The sequence below is a fragment of the Zeus faber genome, assembly GCF_960531495.2.
Source record: "Zeus faber genome assembly, chromosome: 4".
Taxonomy (NCBI): domain Eukaryota; kingdom Metazoa; phylum Chordata; class Actinopteri; order Zeiformes; family Zeidae; genus Zeus; species Zeus faber.
The window spans coordinates 13,882,123-13,904,088 of record NC_137191.1 but is presented as its reverse complement, the minus strand read 5'-3'; the positions used below and the strand labels follow the sequence as shown (position 1 = coordinate 13,904,088).

The following is a 21,966-nucleotide window of genomic DNA, read 5'->3' as shown; positions in this document are numbered from 1 at the left end:
TGTATTTCCTCGAACTTAATGGTAGTAAAAACAGCATTGTGAATATATTTCTTTAAAACTCATTGTACGTTCTTTTCCATGCAAACACAGAGACTGAACGAAAAGCTGCAGACCTGGGAGAACCTTGGACCCTCCACTGGGCTCAACATCAGGTCGGTGCCTCCGCTTGTTCAGAGTGCAGGGGTGTAGTAATGCAGCAGGGAGGCTCCAGAGGGCGCTCTGGCACCTTCGTGTGGCTCGGCCCTTTCGCGTAGTGTCAGTTTGTGTGTTTCCTTTGATCTCCAGAAGCCCTTTGCGATTGTGTGCTCTCCAGATAGACGGCTGCACTTGTGTGTTGTTCATTAAAAGCCGGGTGATGAGGGAGTGATGGCATGTTTCCACCCGAGCAGTTCAAATCGAACAGTGCGGTTTCACACACACACACACACACACACACACACACACACACACACACGCGCGCGCGCACACACCCTTTTCTTTCTATGATCATCTCTGCTCACGATGTAAACAGAATATTAAATTGAACGTCACTAACAGTGTTTGTGTTACTCACAAATGCGTTGCACTCTGTTCGCCCGGATCCTCATAGGCGTAGATTTGGCGGTGGGGGGGGGCGCAGGGGAAACATCCCCCTCAATATTAATAACACATGCACCCCCCCCCCCCCCCCCAGTAAAAACATGAGTAACGTTATAGATGTTTTTTTTCTCAAAACATCTATAACATTACTCTTAGACGCAACAATGCCTCAGATAGAAGCGGGTCTTTTTTTTTTTTCATCAACACTGGGTCTTTTGTTTTTGTTTTTTTTTTTTTACTTCCAAAGTCTCTTTCTGTAATCGATTAGGGCAACGTCTTCATCGGTTATTGCCAAAATGTGTGGTATTCTTGTTTTAGGTCAGCTTCAGTAACATAGTTGAGATGTACATGATTCCTAAAAATCATCCCAAAACACAGATATGTTGATGTGTTTTGAACATGAGCAGAAATCTTGCTGAAACACATACAGTATGTGCTCTTCAAGTCAGGGGGGGCTAAGAAATTAATTAAAATAAATTAATTTATCATTGATCGGTGCCACGTGCACATTTAAAGAGGTGACTTCCCCAAATAAAAGAGGACAGAAGAGTAAATCATGCCTATATTTGTTAGATGAGAAAAGTTGATCTACAGGATTCAAGATTCAAGAGGTTATTTGTCACATACATAGAGTACATATTTGAAAACAATTCAGAATGCCTGAGACTCCCATTATATTTTGAATTGTCACCTGGGTCTTGAATTTTGTGTTTTCCTTCACATAAATAAAGACATTTCCACTGTAAATGGAGGCAGAAAAGGTGCAAATTGGTGCATAAAAATGCACTCCAGAATGCAGGAAATAAAGTGTTTGCTGGCGGAGGAGCCCCAGACCTCCCCTTAATGTGTTCCCCCCCGATGTTCAAACCAAACCTACGCCACTGCAGTGTGTGTGTGTGTGTGTGTGTGTGTGTGTGTGTGTGTGTGTGTGTGTGTGTGTGTGTGTGTGTGTGTGTGTGTGTGTGTGTGTGTGTGTGTGTGTGTGTGTGTGTGTGTGTGTGTGTGTGTGTGTGTGTGTGTGTGTGTTATTGCAATGGAAGAAGTGATTATGATGGTATTATTGAGGGCCGACAGGGTAAGGATAAATTAAGGATTGTAGGAAGGGAACACATGGCTCAGCAGACTTTCTTTAATTGAAGCAGAACCAAGCTGTAAATGGGGAAACATTAATTTGAGTTCAATATTTGAAACTGCACTCAAAATGAAGCTATCCAAACCAGCTTGTCATGGATCAGCTGACCGATTTGATGAATATTTAAAGACGATGCCGATGTGGGGCTCAAAACTGGTGACCAAAACTGTGCAAGCATTGCTTTATTCAGGCAAGCAACGGTAACAACGTTTGGTATTTAACTGTAGGATACTGTATGGTCTTATGATTTCACCAGTGTTTTTTATAATTTAACCAGATATTTGATTTGCTATGAGGATAATGAGCTGTTATGCAGAAGGAATTGGCACCGGTAACATTCAAAACTTGTCCTAAATGTTACAGTCATATGATCAGAAATATTTTTGATTTTCGTACCAAGGTTTATTTTCTCATAATAATATGATGGAAATTTAGGTTGATGGAGACTGCTGTTGTTTGTGTTCAATAAAATCTGACATGAGTTTTGACTCGGCGATAAAACGATCTCGAGCTCGGGCTCAGCGATAAAACCATCTTGATCGTTTTCACGATGAATTCTTCCGCGGTAAAGACTTAAAAATGTATGAGATTTCTATTCAATACAGTCATTTTGAGTCAGTTTTCCTCTACCTGCCAAGACACAACACCACCAGCCAATCGTACAGTGGTGGAACAACCGTGTGTTACGAGCAGCCGATCGTCTGAGCAATGTTGGGGTCCAGGTGCGCTGGGGCTTCCTCCGCTCTCTCCCCGGCCGTGGCGCTCTCTGGGCAAAACGGGTCCAGCTGCAGACCTCCCTCCTCAGACCGCTCATGGTGGTATTAACGACCCCCACTGGTCGGAGGATGTATTGTACTTTCTTTCAGAAGGCAATTGCCAGTTCATAGTTCAATACAAGTAGTCCTCACTTAACGACCTGCCTGTTTAATGACCGTTCAGACTTCTGACCAGCTCTCTGACCAGTCTGTATTGTACGCTGTGCACAATACTACAAGGTCTCAGCGTCAAGCACATTGCACATCACCATAATATACTATGTATACTATTATATACACTACATAAACTATATATACTATATACACTTTATCTTCTTCTTCTTCTTCTTCTTCGGGATGCACCATGAGGCAGGACTCTGGACTACAGGTAGTAGACAGCCACGTTCAATTTTTTAGGATAAATAAATAACATGCAACAAGTGTATTGGCTTGTCGTAGTTCTTCTGCGTGTTACCGGGACTTGGAAAACTCGCGCCACGCGTCATTACCTCAGCCGATTCTGCGTTAAATGGAAACTCAGAAAACTGGAACTCGTTTTAATAATAATTCGGGTGTAAAGACGAGCGACAGCACAAACTGATGCTACGTTCCATGGGAAATCGAAAATTTGTAATTGGTGTCAATATGAAGTGGTGGTGTGTTTTATGGGAAATCGGAAAACTGTAATTTGTCTCCAACACGACTAAGCTGAACCATGTGTATTGCTGCCTGCAGCTATATTTATTATTATGGTTGTTGTTATTGTTAATTTTTATTACTACGATCGCTTATGTTGGGCCGTCTTAATATTATATTTCATGACGCAAGGCTAGACAGAAATGGTTGCCGGGTTGCCCTCGGCAATGACATTGAGTCAATTGGCCACCATTTTGTGAGTTGTGCATTGGCAAAATAAACTTAAAACCTATTAGGGCTGCAGATATTCCTCCATAGTCACATTTGAATTTGTATGCTTTATTTATTTTTAATATTCAAATATATTCACATTTTTAATGCTCAAATTTAGACCTGGGGGCTGGGGGCATTAGGCACATGGTTCTGCTGCAGCTCTGCAGCGGGATGTTCTCCAATGGAGAAGGAGAAAAAAATCCCCAAAACTTGTAAAGTCCCATCAGAGCCTGCAGCATGGAGGCGGAATGGGCATTAGATGACCGTGGATACTGTACGGTCCGCTCCACTGTCAGCAAGTCAGCACCGTCCCCACCCACAGCGTTTTATTAAATTAATTAATCATTTAAAGTAAGTGTATCATTATAAATACTAAGTTTATTAAATCAGTGTCATTCTCCTCCTCAGCCATCGCACTAGAGGCCGATGCTGTTGTGTTTTGTTTTAGAGAGATCGTGTGGTGTTTAAGCGTACATGAAACTATTCATGTATATTTATAGGAAAGGTTGATTATTTTATAAATTTTATAAAAACATTAACTGGTGATTATGATTTTTTTTTATTTTTATTATTATTATTTATTTTTTATTTTTACTTACTTACTTATTTATTTATTTATTTTTACATGTTGTGTTGGTGACCATCGATGATGTCGATCGCGCGATTTCGATATAACCGGCCCAGCCCTTCACCCCAAAATAAATGTATGTGTTGCATTAGTGATATTTAAATATTGCTGTTCCATCGGAACCAGACGTGCATGTGCCTTGACTCACGTGCGCACCGGCACCTGATAGAGACAATGGCGAAGCAAATTAAGTTGTACCAGATGAACCTGAATAAAAGTCTTGGGAGGCCAACCTGATTTGGCTGCGGGATGGATCAGGCATGCAGGCTGTGACGTTTGCTCTATTAACTTATAATAGGCTAATTTGCAGAACACTTTGGAGATTAACGTTGTATCTAATCTTATATAACGTATATAACGTATGTTATATAGTAGGGCTGTACCCGACTCAGAATGTTTGTCAGTCAAGTTGGATTTGGATGAACATTCCACTATTCGTTCCCTATTATTTTTCAGTTCAGCGCCACACTAAACTCCTCTATCAGCTTCCACGAGTCTCATGTTTTATCTGCAACACTCTCATTTGAATGCCTTTCTTCGTCCTCTGTGATGTGAAAACATCAGATTTCAACTCAGCGAAAGTAAAAGTGTGTGTGCGGCTCATCGTTCAGTTATAAAATCCCAGCGCACCGCAGAGCGTCTCTGCTGCCGGGGTGCTGACAGCGCTGTCAGCCCCAGAGTCCATCACAGTGGACGGCAGTGGAGTAAGGTTATTACAGGTAGGCAAACAACTCGCTTTTCAGCGAATGTCCTTTTTTTTCGGGCCCAGTTAACTGTAATGCGTGTCGGAAGTAAGGCGTTCAAGGGAACTCGGGTAACCATCGGCTACCACCATAAGTATATTTCAGACCTTTCTTTTCACCATACATGTGTTTGCATCCCTGTCCCTGTTTGAGTTAATTAAAAGCCTAAATGCGTTATGCACAGAAAATAATCGTAACGAGTCCACGAGCCGTGTCCCGTTCCTCCGTGCCCCGTCCCCGCCCTGTTTTGAGTTGTTTTATTTGGAGGAACGGGGCACAGCGATCGAGGCGCACGGAGAGCCATGTTGGCGTCCGTGTCCGGGCACAGGCTCAGTGTGACCAGAGGAGTGTTGTCACAGCTCTTGTCCGTCTGGACATGTCTGAACATTCAGATTCTGTAAATTAACAGTAAGTAAACAAACTACAGAGAATTTTGTTTGGTAACTGTATTAAAGCTTTTAACAATTATTTTATGTCACATGCTGCTGTATGTAACTGCATAGTATATTAATACATAACCAACCTAATGTTAGCTAACTCGCTAACCTCTCTGGGAAATTATAGTAGTAAGCTAATAGGCTAGCAGTCAGAGCTGTAAATTTTAACAACAAAGCGTTTATTCTGATTCTGATTATCAGCGTTAATGTGACATTCGATGACCTAAAAGGCTTACATACTAACGTTGCTTACATATGGAGTCGTTGTGCTGCTTCGCTTTGGTGTCCCTCATAAGCTTGAAGGACAGACACGAAGTCAGAACAAACTTTTAAATGAGGCCTTGTAGATCTAATGAATGAAGATCGGGCAACTGGATTGTTTGTTTCTCGCCTCGAATTTGGCCTTTCCTGCTGCTGTGTCCCGCAGCCGTGTAGACACTCTGCGGGCATAGGATAGCCCAGACCACCCCGCCCTGCAGCCACAGAAGACCCCTCCCCAGCCCCCAGGGCAACAGCCACACCCGGCCCGAGGAGCATAAACCATTCCCAGAGAGAGCGAGGAGACCATGCACCCCTGGCACACACATACAACCCACCCCCATGTGTAGGCTTAAGACGCAGGCGCAGAACCAGGCAGCTGACGCCAGGCACAGACCACAGGCCCGGAGCCAGGTCCGCCGGGCAGGCCCCCACGCCCACCAATGGCCCTCGTAAAGGCGAGGCCCGCCATACCGCAGCCGGCCATATGCCCCAACTGGCCGCAAGCCCCGAGTGCCCATCCAAGTCAAATCCCCTCACCTCAAATTTGTCCGGAAACCGATTTTCATCGACTGCTCAGGTGAAATAAGTGAAAGTTTACGTACTTGATACAATGGAACCCTACCACTCATTCTCAAACCCCATCGGCTCACAGACTGAGAAGCAGTGGGCGGAGTCAAACGCCAAACCAGGGCCAATCTCAAACCCCATCCCTCTGCCTGGTTCTCTCACGCAGATCGCGCCCCGATCGCCCCCTCTCCATGCTTAATGCGCAGAAAATAAAGCAGTGTTAATTCTGTTCTGAATTAGTTTTAGTTTTTCTCTTAAAAAGTAAATAAAAAGAATGAGAGTTAAAGCACCGGATCGATAAGCAGTATCGGTAAGAGTAGTATTACAGTTAAAATCTTAACGGTACACATCCCTACTCATGCCCCGTCCCCGTTCCTCCAAATAAAACAATGAAAAGCACACGGTTTGTTAGTTGTTTATTTGGAGGAACGGGGCACGGCGAGCAGGGTGAGCCGTGTTCGCGTCTGTATTCATGTCCGTGTACACATGTAAACATATATTCATGATTCCCGTGTTTATAATTCTTCATTAAAATGTTATCCCTGTGCATTTTGTAAGCTTCTATCTGTTTTATCCCGTATGACTGACAAAACAAAAAAGAACTCCTCGACTCTAAAAAAGGAATCTCAGTCGACTGACGGGTTTGCGACTGATGATTTGACTCGTCGACTTTCAGGGGACAGCCCTAGTTAACCATCCATAATGTTACAAAAAAATATATATTTTTTACCCCCAATCATGCTGTACACCTAAAATGCAGTTAAAACCTGTACTTTATCTTTGTTTCCTAATCAGAGAGGCATGCTATCTTGTGCATGGTTAAATTGAATGCTTAAACACATCCTTGTGGTCATTCGTGTTGGAAAAGCTATACACCCTATTTGTATACATATGAGTGCTGTACAATATGGATTTTGACAACGGCAGGTCACAAATCAATTGGACATTGATTGGCCAATTGACTGAACTACGAGGTGGTTAAAATGTTCATCACAATATTTGACCTCTCTAGCATGAACACATGAACGTCTTCAATGAGTGTGACAGGGCTGCAGACTTTTTATTGATCAGCAAAGAAATGAAGGGCGAATTTGTTTGAAATGATTGACCACAGAACGGAAATTGTTGACCACAAATTTGAATCATTAGTGGACAGACTGGTGCAACACCCTCTGTAGGAACATTTAGGATGGCAGTGGTGGTGAAACTCTGATACATGTTAGTAAACAGGCGTCCAAATCACAAGCTTAATCTCGATACAGTGCGGATATTGATTCTTGAGGTAGTGTTTTGATATTTGCCAAAATCACAAATGTCGCCACGATAAGATTGATTAATTCCAATATAGGGCCTGTGATCCGTATGAGAGGACGTCGTCTTCCCATGTGATTTGAGTTTATCAAGGAAGCACTGCCCATCTCAGGTGAAAGGACTACCAATCCTCCAAGACGCACTTAGGTTCCTTTGAAATCCCAGAACCAATCTCGCTACCGCATATACTATTTATTATCTGTAAACAGGCGTACATCCAAGCCGGAGTTGCCCATTATTGCGGTACATCTACACTGCCCCTCCACACTCACCCCTCACCGCTGAAGGGGCTTCAGGGGAATCAGAAACTACAAAGTGTCTGCAAACAACAGACGTGAAATAAGACCAGCTGGTTAGAGCGATGCATGATTTAGCCAGTTCCTTACCTGTGCCATCCCATAGTACTTAAACTCCTTACCGTAGTCATGATATAGATGTATTTCCCTACATGGTTAAAAAAAAAAAATGTATACCATTTTGTAACGCACGTCAGTTTGTAGCAATTCTCATTATGTGTAATGTAATGATATAGTTGTATTGTAAACAAGCCATCTGAGCGATATACGTTTACATTGAATTGTGATTCTGACTCTGTATTGAAATTGAATCATGAGTTCCACTCCAATACCGTGCCCTTTCCAGGAATCCGCACGAAATTTCAAAGCATGGAAAGGGCCGTGGCCGCTCGGCCGTGCCGCTGAGTTTAGAGTGCTACCTCTGCGTGTCAAACGCCTCCTCTTACCGTGATGGGCCGAGCTCAGCACGGCAAATGGACTGCTAAATATCACATCACAACACAGAGTCTGACCCACCGGCTGATGCCTCCCGCCTCTGGAGGGAGTTCCATGGCCGCTTCCGTTTCCCAACCTCTAACCTCTAACTTGTGTCCACTGAAGTGCAGATGTGGAAGGTAGAATGTCAGTATACTTCTGGAGACACATGGGAATGGGTTTTTTTTCTCTTTTTTTGGACAGAGTTTGGGGTTGCCGAGGGGATTCAGCATTTGGAGGTCAAGTGCCAGTGTTTTCCGAGCGCGTCCCCATTGCGCATTATTGTATTTCAGTCTCCGCTGTTTGTTTAATCTCCAGAATATCGGACCTTCGTTTTTCCTTCAATTGTAAGCATTTGTTGTGTGTATGTGTTATTTATCAATCCGCCACATGCAGTGTGTTCTGTTTTGTACATCTGTGACCAGTATTTAGCCAACCATCATCCTCTCATGGCTTCCATGGATTTTCTTGTCATTTTATTCTTCAGCTCCCATTTGACCGGCTAACAAAAGAATATGGAAACGCCGCTGTTTCCCCTCTATTCTTACCGCTCTTTCTCCCGTGGGCGTATTGATTTTGCTCTCTCGCTCTCTCTCTCTCGCTCTCTGTGTGTGTGTGCGCTAACTGTGCTGTGCTGTGCTGCATCTCTCTACAGGAAACCAGAGGATCTGTCCAGGGAGGTGATTCAGATCCAGCAGAGAGAAATTGCTCTGAAAGAGCAGAACTACACACTTGCCAGTCGGTAAGACACACACACTCTTTTCCTGCACTCCTTCTTTCTCATTCTCTCTGTTTTCGCTCTCTTGTCTTTGCTACCCCTTCCATGCGTGTAGCAGAGCGTATCTCTGAGAACTCCTTAATTGTCACAAAGTTAATTAAACTGGTCCTGATTCTGATAGTGCTCTCAACAGCATCCACTGGTGTGTGAGTGTGTGCATGAGAATGATTGTATAAGTGAAAGAGAGGGGAACCGAGTAATTAGACTTGTCCTCTTTAGGTTGTGGGGGGGGTCGTCTGTTGGGAGGGCTATGTGCGCACACGTCTAGAACGTCCATGCAGGATCTGGGTATAGCCAGGACTTTAATTAGCTTAACGAGCCTCACTCCTCCGACGAGTGTATTGAGCTCATTATCGAGTATTTGAAACGGCAGAATGAAGGAGGACCACGTGCGGTGGAGGGGGGGGGGGGTGCTGCTGAGGATGACCAGTGATGCATCTCAGGTACTTAACCAGGTCAAGTGGTTGAGTTTTCGATTCCGCTGTGCTTAAATCTTCCTCCATGCTTCCCATTTCCACTTTGAGGGCATTCGTTCATGTCTCTCTTATAATTTTTTTTATTTATTATTATTATTATTATTATTATTATTATTATTAATTATTAAGTAAACCGAATTTGTACTTAATTCTTTAGATTCTGAAATGGAATCTTGGAATCTTAATTCCTTCGACGGCATTTTGTCAATGTCAACATGCCAGCAAAGCAGTTCATAAGGCACGGCTTGGTTTCTGTGACTACGGCGGGATGTGTTTTGGTTCAGCTGGAGACGGGTTCTGCTCTTCTGCACAGCCTTGTAGCATTAGCGGTAATTAGCGTAAGTAACCAACAACAATCCATAGATTCTGTTCTGTTTTGCAGCACTTTTAACGCCGACAAAAATAGCCCGACACAGTTCTTTTGGCAAAGTGGCTCGTCGCCATCCATTTGGTGATGTATCATTTGAGAAAACTAGCAGAGCTTTGATAACATGCCCTTGCTATCCTATAATGATCACAATCACTTTCCAACTCGTTCTCCATCCTGATGTCTTAGTGTGAGGAGTGTGGAGGGTTCCCTGTTGGAGCTCCAAGCTGAGATGTCCCGGCAGCGTGGCAAGACCCTGGAGGAGCAGAAGAAGAGGGAGACGCAGGAGGCCTTGGGCAGGCGGTTGATGAAGAGAGTCCTGTTGCTCACAAAGGTCTCCCTCCCTCCCTCCCTTACTCCCTGCCTCCCTCACTCCCTCCCTCCCACACCTATTTAGAAAACACATCCGCCCTTTGAAGCAGTATTTATTGTCTTACAGCCGCGGGGGGTAGGACTCCTACTCCTATTCCTACGGTCACATTAAAACAAAGAGACGCCACAGGTCCGCTCCCAAACTCTCTGCTGCGATCCTCACTATTGGCGCAGGGCCGTCGAATAACATCAAGGACCCACTCCGTCTCTTTCCTGCCGCTCCCTGCGTTGCAGTTTCTGACTGGGACTCGCTGTGATATTGATTTTTTTTCCCTGTGTGTCTAATTCCCTAGGTCAACATGCTCATTCTCCTAACACACACATAAACACATAAACACACACACACACACACACACATACACACACACACACACACACACCATAAATCTTTGCAGAGATAAAAAGGCAAGTTACACAAGCTTGGTAAAAGCACTTGGCCCCAGACTGTTTTGGCATTGATGGTGAAGTCGTGTGTGTGTGTGTGTGTGTGTGTGTGTGTGTGTGATTGTTGTGTCATTCATCAAACAGTTAAGATTTTCCCTGGCTGTCAAAAAGAAAAATCCTTAGGTGGGCTGTCGAAGCTCGGTTTGCCGCCGCTTGTAGAATATTTGATTTAAATCCGTAGAGATTAAGATGCATAATTGTGAAAATGCACACCTGTAGCATATTCTGCCGTTGTAGAGCAAATAGGTGTTCAGTAGTGGCTCAGTGATCCAGAAATTTATATTTATATCTATTTCTATGCTCTGAGCGGACATGGGCGAGTTCTGTGTTCCGCTCAACTCGCAATAGTATCACATTTGCGACAGCTCCCTCTAACCATCCCGAACTTCCCTTTACGGTTCAGCGAGGGAAAGCAAAATGAAATATGTTTTGATGTAGGAATGAACACCAGGGTGGTGTGTGCTTTACTGCCTTCAATTTGAGTTTCGGGCTTTTGAGATTGACCTGATTTTTTTTATTAATTCATACATTTAGATACATGTATACGTGTATTTCCTGTTTGAAGTTCTGTTGAAAAAAGTAACTGATGGATTTATTCTATTTCCTTACTAGTTTGCCTACTATTAGACCTGAAGGAAACTGTTGTAATAACAGCCTTGACCATAATGTGTTTCATAACGGTGGGAGTCTCTGCCCACAGGTAAGGGTTTAGGGGGGGAGACGGAGTTCCCTTTTGCTGGGGTGCGCTAACATGGTGAGCGTTTTTATTAAGTGTTGAACAGAACGGCTCACTGGCCACAGGTATAAAAAACAATTACAATAATAATGATAATGATGCTGACGATGGTTTCGGGCGCAGGAGGAATGGCGTTCCGCCCTCTGGCCCCTGGTAGGCTGATAGAGCCCGTGCACTGATCCCCTCTGCAAGACAAACAAACATTAAAGAAAGCTCCCTGCCTCGAGTTAGACCAGTCAGCGCCGATTTCGAGGCAGCTTGGCGGACGCGGGAAAGGGAACCGTGTTGTCGTCCGCAGCCGTTGCTTGACCACGCCCCTTGGTCTGCCAATAACCCCTCTTTGTACCTAATGCCTACCTTCACCCTGTACAAAAATATAGCACTGGTCATGGTATTGGCTTTGTGTAACCCATCCAGCCAGGAGCGCCACTGCCACTTCAAGTAGAGGGACAATAAAATGAACCTCTTTTTATATCTTTATAACGAACCTGCTGGAAAACGCAGTGGCTCATTTAAGAAAATATGCTACATGTGTGTCGTTTTGAATCATCAAGTTCTATAATTACTAGGGGTGGCACTATTCTCCAAATCCTTGATTCGATTTGACTTTCGATTTCAAGATCACGATTCAATTCGTTTTTCAACGTGAACATGTGCCATTGTTTGTCTTGATTTGTAAAGAAAACCTTGTTTCTCAACAAGTAACTTTTATATGAATAATAGAAATTATGGTTGGTCGTGTTGGGTGCGTTTTTACAGTTTCCCGGGTTCTCCGAAAGCACAAATTTCTGAGTTTACATTGAACGCTGCACAGGCTCCCACCGGTCCGTTGTCTCCTGGTTGCTCGTTTAGTGGAGTAACCACTATGCAGTCTGCACAGCGCAACCATCCTGTCTTTAAAACAACCGTCCATGTTTGCCTGTAAACCACAACTTCTCATTGTTAGGACTCATCATGTTGTCTGTGGAAATAGAGCTGCACTCTCAGTGACGGGTGGGCATTTGGTTCAGTGGTTTCGAGTGGTGCAGTGACAAATTTTTAAGGACTAATTTTATTAAAATTTTCATTAATCCGGCAAAGTAATGTGAACCACAGATTTAAAATATCAATTGAACAGATACTCTGACATCTACCAGGTAAGAAGCTTTATAAATTCATACGTAAATCGATAGTTTGGTGACGTCCAAACACTACAGAGTGACCGAGTCCACGCCAAACACTAGACACGGTCCAACTGGACATTCTCAATCGGTCTCTGTACATTTATAGTAAATAATATGATGACGTCATAAAGCGTCTTACTGAAAAGCTCATCAAATTCATTTTAGAATGAGACGTGTGGTCCATATGTGGATCGATTTGGATGAAATTTAAACTACGAGATCCTTGTGACATAGCGGTTCGAACGGAACCTCAATTGTGTTTGCGGGTTATGCCAAAGTATGTCTTCCAGATAGTCCAAATACATTGAGTCGTCTCTTTAATATCGCTCTAAATTTGATCGTGTGTTTTTTGCTCATATCTGTTCCGTATGTGCATCCATTTGAATGAAACTTCAACCACGAGGCGTTAGTTACAGCGCGGTTCAAAAGAGACGTCAACCGTGTTTGTGTGTTATGCCGAAGGTGGTGTTGACTGGTATTAGTGATAGGCTTCAAAATTCCGAGAATTTTCGCCCCGAACAATAACATGGGCTGGACCCCTAATAATCACAAAAATATGAGAATATTTAAGCGACACACCTAAACAGTTAAGAGCTTTATCAAAACTAGACTCTAAAAGGATAAACATATAATACAAAAATACATTTTTAATAAATTTTCTTCCACTTGCCCTCCAAAAAAATCTCTAAGCCTTAATGTCAAGCCCTGGTTGCTAAAAGCCATCTCTAATGCAAGAGTATAAAATTGGATACATTGCTCTGCGGGCAGCATGTAGCTGTAATGCAATAATGACAGCAATGCCTTACCACCATATTTTCGTTTATTTAAAGGGTTGAAAGCTGTGGGCTGCCTGGTCGAGGCTGCTGCTTTAACCATTAGGGCATTGGAGTGTAATGTGTGTAGCCATTTATATGCCCGACTGGCTCACCTAATAGAGGAACAATTGCTCCCCCCACCACCCCACGCGTGCGAGATAGGAGTTGACCAAAAGCAATTTAGGGGGTGAAAGAAATTGACAAAATCTGTAATGGCTGTTTCATCGCTTTCTTTTTCTTTGTGTTTATGTGCTTCAATTGAGAGTTGTTATCAGAATGAGATTGATAGATTTTTGATTTAGATCAAGTGTTTGAATTTCACTGCCCGCTCAAATAGACAGTAAATAGCCATAGGGATTGTTATTTTGTGTTTTCTCCACAAATGTCTGGAGCACACAAACCCACACTCCTATTAAGGTATATGCATTCTTTCCTGCTGTTTCCTTTAATCCGTGCATGTCAACTATTTTGAAGGTTAGTATGCTGAGGATTGTTTAGTTTGAATTATATGTAGTCTGCACGATGGACTGTTGACATCCAAGCAAAAATACATTTGTTTGGTTTACAAACAACTGGCACAAAATATGAATGACGAAAAGGTCTTTCAATTTATGTAGCTGGCTTCTGGATAAATGTATCTGCTACTTGGCTTTAAAAGTTTGTCCTTAAACTGAGCCAAGAACCTTCAATCTAATTGGGTTATAACAGCTCTGTGTTCAAAGAAAGAAATAAAGGAAGGAAGAAAGAATTTATGTCCTTCTCCCAAAAGAACTTTACTCAAATTGATTTACGTTTTGTAAGAATTGTGATTGAAGTTTTATCAGTTTATATGCAGTAGTGCACATGGTCAATACAAATCAGGACTTTAAATGAACAACTGCCAAATGTGGGTGAAAATCGATATTGCATGGTAAAATTTGACTTGCTTTTATCATGGCCTTGGATGTTGACAAAATGTTGTTTTTGTGGGGCGGGGGGGGTCATAGTGTATCTGCACTTGTGTGTGTCATCTAAATGCTGGCTGCCTGATCAAGGTTTGAGCTGAAGGAGACGTGTTCAAATACTGAGGCATGGTAATAGGGCAGTAAACAAAAAACAAGAAAAGACGACACAACGGGGGTTTACTTGGAAAAAAAAAATGCTACAAAGGAGATGATTGAAGATGATGAAGGTGCAAGTGCCTTTCTAACCGTTCTGTTAGATTGTTGTTCAATTAAAGTCAACATTCCACTGCATGCAGACCTCAAGTCTGTTGGTGTTGGGGTGGTGATGGTAGTGGGGGTGGGGCAGGAAGACAGACAGACACCATCAGAGACAGAAAGTGTTTGAAGAGGTCTGAGTGACACTTGAGAAAAGGTGTGTGTGTGTGTGTGTGTGTGTGTGTGTGTGTGTGTGTGTGTGTGTGTGTGTGTGTGTGTGTGTGTGTGTGTGTGTGTGTGTGTGTGTGTGTGTGTGTGTGTGTGTGTGTGTGTGTGTGTGTGTGTGTGTGTTTGAAGTTCTCTCTGCTATTCAGTGGAAGCTACCGTTTGGTGGCACTGATTCACTAGACGGAATGAAACCCTGAGAACATAACTTCCGTGTTGTGACGTTCCATGCAGAGTATTAAACAAATTCACCTGAGCTGTAACTTTAATCAAAGAGGAGAGAAATGAGGCAGCTTAATTATTTTATGCTCTCATTTACAAAGACATTTGTCTGTCGTGACTCTTTGATTAAATGTATTCATTCGCCAGCTTTCATGTACAAAGACATCTTGTTTTAGATTTGAATATTACAAGAGAAGGAATGCAGATGAGGGGCACAACCCCAAATCCATTTTCTCGCCGCTCGTCAGAGAACGATGGTGGCACATTCAACCGTCATTAAAAAAAAAAAAGTTTGTAAAAAGATCACATCTTTAAGAAGTCAAAATCATTCACATATGTTACTTAACTTGACAGTACGTGATTCAGAAATTTAGGGCTGGGTTAAAAAAGAATTGATTCTCTAATACTATTCAATTTGATTGCTTCAATTCTTCAATCGATTTGAAAATTGCAATATCAATGTGCCCATTTTCTGCTTAAAAACCTTCTTATTCACAAATGAATTAAAATATTTATTTTCTGTATTAGACTTAATTTGTTGACCTACAGTATTTTTGCAATGTATATTGGATGGTATTCTGAAACATTGGTAGCAGTTCTCATTATTTATAAAAATCAATCAATCAATCAATATATCGATATAGCATCATATAATGAGGTGTCTCATTAATACCTGATTGAATCGAATCGTGACCCGTGGCAAATACCCAGCCCTACAAATTACACAGACACATTTCTTGAGTGGCTGTGTATGGCCACATATTTCTATCTGCTTTTACACATGATTTACAACCCTGAAATTATCCGCACATTACCCGGTTGAGCTGTATGTGTGAACGCAAATGTCTGAATAATTTGACCGGGATATTACCTGGACTTAACCCAGCCAGGTAATGTCCGAGTGAGTGGTATGTGTGAATAGAGCAGGTGATTGTCCAAATCATTCACAGCGAGCGAGTGGGCGTGTCGCGTGTCGATGTCTCTGTCAGGCGCCAGTTATTTACCTTCGTGTGAATCTTCTTGCACGGAGCGTAGCTGCTGCGTACTCCTTTCTGCACTCTTAATTATTCCTTCCCACTCTCTCGTTTATATTGCGAATATGTCCAAATACATGGAGTATCAACACAAAGAAAATGCCCAACTACTGATAAGTCAGTAGCCACGTCCACCATCTTGTGTGCTTTAAAACTTTGCAGCTTCATTGCGTCACGTCCTGCCTTCTGTACGCTCTACCCAGGCCCTGCCCCTCGTCTAAACCAAACTGATTATTTGCAGGTAGTGTGAACGCGTCTGACACACACAATCTCTGGTTACTTGCTACATGTGTGAAAGGACAGTGTCCAGATAATCAGGTCTGGACATTAACCGGACATGTTTAAAAGCAGCTTGTGTGTGTCGTTTTTCTGCAAATGTTTCAGGAACGTGATGGAATGCGTGCCATCCTGGAGTCGTACGACAGCGAGCTGGCCCACACGGAGTACGCTCCCCAACTCAACAAGCGACTCAGAGAGGCCGAGGACATACTGCTGAAGACTCAGAGCCATCAAGCAGAGATGGAGGTGCACACATACATTTCACTCTGCCTCAAAATAATTCTGTCTATTGTCATATTCAGACAGTCAGTATAGCGCAGCACCCCCTAAAGTCGACGAGTCGAAACATCAGTCGAAAACCTGTCAAGCGACTGAGATTCTTTAAGTCGAGCAGTTTTTTTTTTTGGTTTTTTTTTAGTCAGTGTGCATTTCAATAACAGGATAAAATACATAGAAACTTAACAAACAGGGATAACATTTCAATTGGGAATTATAAATCAGGGGAATCCTAAATATATTTTTGAATATGTGTGAATCGTCTGTGTCCGGACACCGATGGAACGGGGCACGACTCGTAGACTCTTTAATATTAATAGTGGAATATTCGCTTTGAGCAGCCGAATCTGATTTGACTTACAAAAATTCAAATCGGGTACAGCCCTAAATCAATATATTACATTTTTTTAATACAATACTTTTGACAAATTAGTTTCTCTCTCTCACTCTATATATCCATTTCCTCTGTCTTCTTTCTGGTGAACAGGCCCAGTTGACCAAAGCCCTGGAGGGGACGGGGGCCCTCCAACTGCAACTCCAAACTGTTAGTATACACACACACACACACACACACACACACACACACACACACACACACACACACACACACACACACACACACACTCACTTTATTTTTATTGACTGTTTGGTTGTGTGCTATAGATGGGCTGAGACCATTTACGGCTAATCAGTAAGCGGCACGTTTTCTTTAAGTCATTTTCACACTTGCTAACTAATGTCTCTCTCTCTCTCTCTCTCTCTCTCTCTCTCTCTCTCTCTCTCTCTCTCTCTCTCTCTCTCTCTCTCTCTCTCTCTCTCTCTCTCTCTCTCTCTCTCTCTCTCTCTCTCTCTCTCTCTCTCTCTCTCTCTCTCTCTCTCTCTCTCTCTCTCTCTCTCTCTCTCTCTCGTTCTTACGTGGATTGTTGTTGCCGGGGAGACATCAGCTAGTCACTGCAATGAGAATTGACACGTGAAATCCACCTGTTGGTTGGAAGAGTAATTACTTATCTGTCTTGGGGAAAAAAGAAAATTAGGATGAGTTGAGAGACACTGTCAGCAAGAGAGGAAAAAAACGGTAAAAGAGGAAATCAAGGATAATTGGGGAAAAGAGTGAGACAGCAGGATGCAAAATCCAGAGAGATGAATGGGAGAACCAAAAGGAGGGAAAAGGGGGTATTTCATAGACGAAACAAGGGAGTCTGATAAAATGTGGATGAAGTCCACAGGATTTTATTTGTCTCTTGGAGGCACTGTGACAGACGAGCACAAAGCGGTTGGATGTTGGTGCATCAACATTTTCTTTTCTTAGGTGGAGTTGGAGCTGGAGTCTGTGAAAAAGCAGCAGGCCTCCGTTCCTGAGAGCAACTCTGTAGTGACCAAAGAGGAGGTCAGCTTACTCAGGTACACAAACACACACACACACACACACACACACACACACACACAGAAAGCATTATCGTCTCAACCACCAACTCTGATGGCTTTGACATAAAAGATTCATGCCCGCTGCTCGTCTGACTGTCAGCAGCTCTGCACCTCCTACAACATCATGTCCATTCAACAGAAATGACGGGCATCATTCTACATGATGGACAGCTATTAGCCAATAAGTGGGAAAAAAAAAATGGTCTCATGTGTTCTGCAGGCAGAAGATTGAGGATCTGGAGGGAGAGCGACAGCGATTAGAGGAGCAGAACAACATTCTGGAGATGAGACTGGAGCGACACAACCTCCAGGTCGGTGCAGAGTCGTCCCTCCAACTGCTTTCCGTGACAGATTGACTTGCCTGGCACAAAGGAACCAATTTAACAACCCCAAGGGCACCAACCCAGCCCGCATGACACTGCAGATTGATTCACGCGAGCGCCACCCTTATCTGACAGTTTTTCAAACACAATTGGACCCAGGTGTGAATCTGGCAACATCCAATAGAAGGTTCTAGAACCTGTGGCTGATTAGAGGGAGTGCTTTGGGAGGAGAGTTCACAACAAAAGTAAACTGGCAGGCCTCCTTCAATGCTCGAGTCAGTAATACCCACAGAAACGCACACATGATTGAACATAGCCACACACGCACACACACAAATACATACACACACGCAATCATCTTGTGAAGTTTCTTAACTAACTCCCCCAATTATACCTGATCCTTTCTCCTTTTCAAAGTGTGTGTGTGTGTGTGTGTGTGTGTGTGTGTGTGTGTGTGTGTGTGTGTGTGTGTGTGTGTGTGTGTGTGTGTGTGTGTCTCTTTCTCAGTCAGACCTATCTCTCTTGACTCGCGCTGTGCCAAGCTGAGCCCACCAGCACACTATAATGAAGCCCTCGCCCGGGTTTGCTTTCTCGTTCCATTTAGTGCCCGGGTGTAAGGAATCTGTGGCTTCTCGAGCATGACCACCACTCTTTTGGCAACGGACAATTATTGTGCGAGTTTCAAGGTTGTGCAGCAGGCGGATCATGCCAGCTCTCGAGAGTTGATTTTTGGACTCCGTGGTATAATGCACACCTACAGAGAGCACTGCATCAGGCTGAGGTGAACAAGTTACTGATTCCATGGAGGAATTTTTGAACGGGGCATGAATGGATTGAAGTAGTAAGTGTGGTAAAGTGAAGGTTGTGTGAATGGAGTGAGACCGAACTGATCATTCCATCTTTAGTGTTCGAGCCATGTTAGCTTCATGGAAACACGTTATTGGCTCATCATACCGTATCTTGTGAGCCTTGGCTGCTTGCCACCCATCTGTAGGACTGCATGATATTGGTAGGTTATCTATGGTTCTGTTTGTTGGAAAATGGGGAGAATTTGACATCTGCACACATTAGAATAAAGGTGCATACCTATATCCTGCTCCTTTTTCCATTGTTCTCTTTTTCTGGTTTCTTTTGGAAGTATTTGTTTGGCAATAAGAGGGCCTAGTGTTACAGGATGCCATCAAACCATCTTGTGGGCATCGAAACGCTTTTGTGACTGTAAATGCGAAAATCTTTACTTAATTTGACCCATGACATACAATGAGGTTTTAATCAATAAAAACACTGGGATTTACATACAATTCTATTATAATCTTATTTCTATGCTTGGGGCTTTCTTCATCTTCGGGCTGCTCCCGTTGGGTCACCGCAGCGGATCATCTGCCTCCAACACCTTCTGTTCTGAGCATCTTCCTCCCTTACACCAACCGCCTGCATGTCCTCCCTCACCACATCCATAAACCTTCTCTTTGGCCTTCCTCTTATCCTCTTGCCTGGCAGCTCCATCCTCAGTATCCTTCTCCCAATGTAACTCTCATCTCTCGACCCGTGTCCAAACCATCTCAATCTGGCCTCTCACTTTTCCACCAAACTGTCCAACCTGAGCTGTCCCTCTAATGTACTCATTCTTAATCCTGTCCGTCCTTGTCACTCCCAATGAAAACCTTAACATCCTCAACTCTGCCACCTCCAGTTCAGCCACCTGCCTTTTTGTCAGTGCCACCGCCTCTAAACCGCACAACATAGCTGGTCTCACCACCGTCCTGTAGACCTTCCCCTTCACTCTTGCTCGTACCTTTGTGTCACAGATCACTCCGGACACTGTTCTCCACCCACTCCACCCTGCCTGTACTCTCTTCTTCACCTCTCTCCCGCACTCTCCGCTGATTTGGATGGTCGACCCCAAGTACTTGAACTCATCCTCTTTCTCCACCTCCACTCCTTGCATTCTCAGCTTTTCGCCGCCCTCCCTCCGATTCAGGCACGTGTTCTGTCTTACTCCTGCTGACTTTCATTCCTCTTCTCTCTAATGCATGCCTCCACTTCTCCAGGCTCTCCTCAAACTGCTCTCTACTCGCTACAGATCACAATGTCATCCACGGACATCGTAGTCCACGGTGCCTCCTGTCTGATTTCATCTGTTAACCTGTCCATCACCATTGCAAACAAGAAAGGGCTCAGAGCTGATCCCTGATGCAATGCCACCTCCACTTTGAATGCCTTGGTCACGCCTACTGCACACCTTACTACTGTCTGACTGCCCTCATACACGTCCTGTACCACTCTTACGTACTTCTCTGCCACCCCCGACTTCTTCATGCAATACCACACTTCCTCTCTCTGCACCCTGTCATACGCTTTCTCTAAATCCACAAAGATGCAGTGCAACTCCCTCTGGCCTTCCCTGTACTTTCCATCAGCATTCTTAAAGCAAACATTGCATCTGTAGTACTATTTCCTGGTATGAGCCATACTGCTGCCCGCTGATCCCCACCTCTCCTCTTAACCTAGCCTCCACTACCCTTTCCCACAGCTTCATGCTGTGGCTGATCAACTTTATTCCCCTGTAGTTACTACAGCTCTGTGTGTCTCCCTTATTTTTGAAGATGGGTACCAGTACACTTCTTCTCCACTCCTCCAGCATCCTCTCCCTTTCCAGGATGGTGTTAAACAGTCTTGTTGAGTCAAGCATTGTTGTGTTGTATCTCAACACTTGCCTTTTAACTGTTTTTTTTGAAGGTGCATACACTTGCTTAATGGCAGTCTGGCAGGGCCAACATGCTTTGTTTAACCCATAACCATAGGTCAGTCTCTTCTTCCTTTATGTTTGCCTTTTAATTGAAACACTCTTACAATAAAGCTCCAAAAAAACAGCTTCAAAATCATCCCAACCACCCCCTGACCGCCTGTTCTTGCACTATCTAACTGCTGTCTTCGGGTATCAAACCCGTGTGGTACGCTTTACGGCCCTACGTCACTTCCTTGATTTTTGGCTCCGGCATTTACCGTTTTTTTTGCCTGGTAAAATTTAGACAAAATCTGATCAATATAAACTTGCCAGTCAAAATATTTGGTAATAATGCTCATACAAAACGTAGTCGCTCCACCTCCCCGAGGTGCAGGCAAGACAGTGTGAGTGGTGCGCCCGGCACCCGCACCGCAGCCCTCACTTTCATTGCGCCACAGGGTTTGTTTCACCCTCTGACTCACACGTGTGAGCCGGGCTGCCAGGCCGAGCACATCAGGTACCTACACCGTTAGCGGGGGGCTCCGTCCCTCCCCCGCGCCGTCCCTCCTTACGGCTCCGCGAGCACTCAGCCCGCGGGAAGTGGTGAGGTCCGTGCAAGGGGTGCTGTAACCTAGGTGTACATTATATCTGCGTTAGTAACACAGACTGTTATTGAAATGTGAACGATAGGGTTAAAATTTGTCTTGTAAAATAAATTCAGACCCAGTTCTTACAACAGTGGTCTAAAAGTGCAATTGCATTCAGGAACTGTAGGGGCGCCAAATACCAAAAGTTACATAGTGCTGCTTTAATTCCCCCAAACCCATTGAGCAGAAAAATGAAAACAGCAGTGGTATATATTCCTGAATTAATGTACCAATGGTTTTTCGATTAATTTGGAATGTACAGAGGATCTTGAAGACTAAACCAACAGGGTTGAGGGTAAATTTACTCATTAGCTGAATGAGCTGAATGAAAGCTGCATTGTGCATGTTTTTCGGTTTGTTTAATTAGCTACGTTTTTTTACTTTTATTTATTTATCTATTAAAATCCATCCAAAGACAGGCTGTT

At 43.6% G+C, this 21,966-nt stretch overlaps 1 protein-coding gene across 2 annotated transcripts in view; it reads left to right on the top strand.

The window, feature by feature from the left end:
* The window catches only part of mad1l1 (mitotic arrest deficient 1 like 1), a 63,557-nt gene that overhangs the window by 6,732 nt on the left and 34,859 nt on the right, over nucleotides 1-21,966 (top strand). For both annotated transcript variants that reach the window (XM_079998675.1, XM_079998676.1), the window contains exons 9-15: nucleotides 91-152; nucleotides 8,748-8,834; nucleotides 9,903-10,047; nucleotides 16,248-16,388; nucleotides 16,906-16,962; nucleotides 17,728-17,819; nucleotides 18,064-18,154. In XM_079998675.1, the coding sequence (XP_079854801.1) occupies nucleotides 91-152; nucleotides 8,748-8,834; nucleotides 9,903-10,047; nucleotides 16,248-16,388; nucleotides 16,906-16,962; nucleotides 17,728-17,819; nucleotides 18,064-18,154 (675 nt within the window). The remainder of the gene's footprint in view (nucleotides 1-90; nucleotides 153-8,747; nucleotides 8,835-9,902; nucleotides 10,048-16,247; nucleotides 16,389-16,905; nucleotides 16,963-17,727; nucleotides 17,820-18,063; nucleotides 18,155-21,966) is intronic.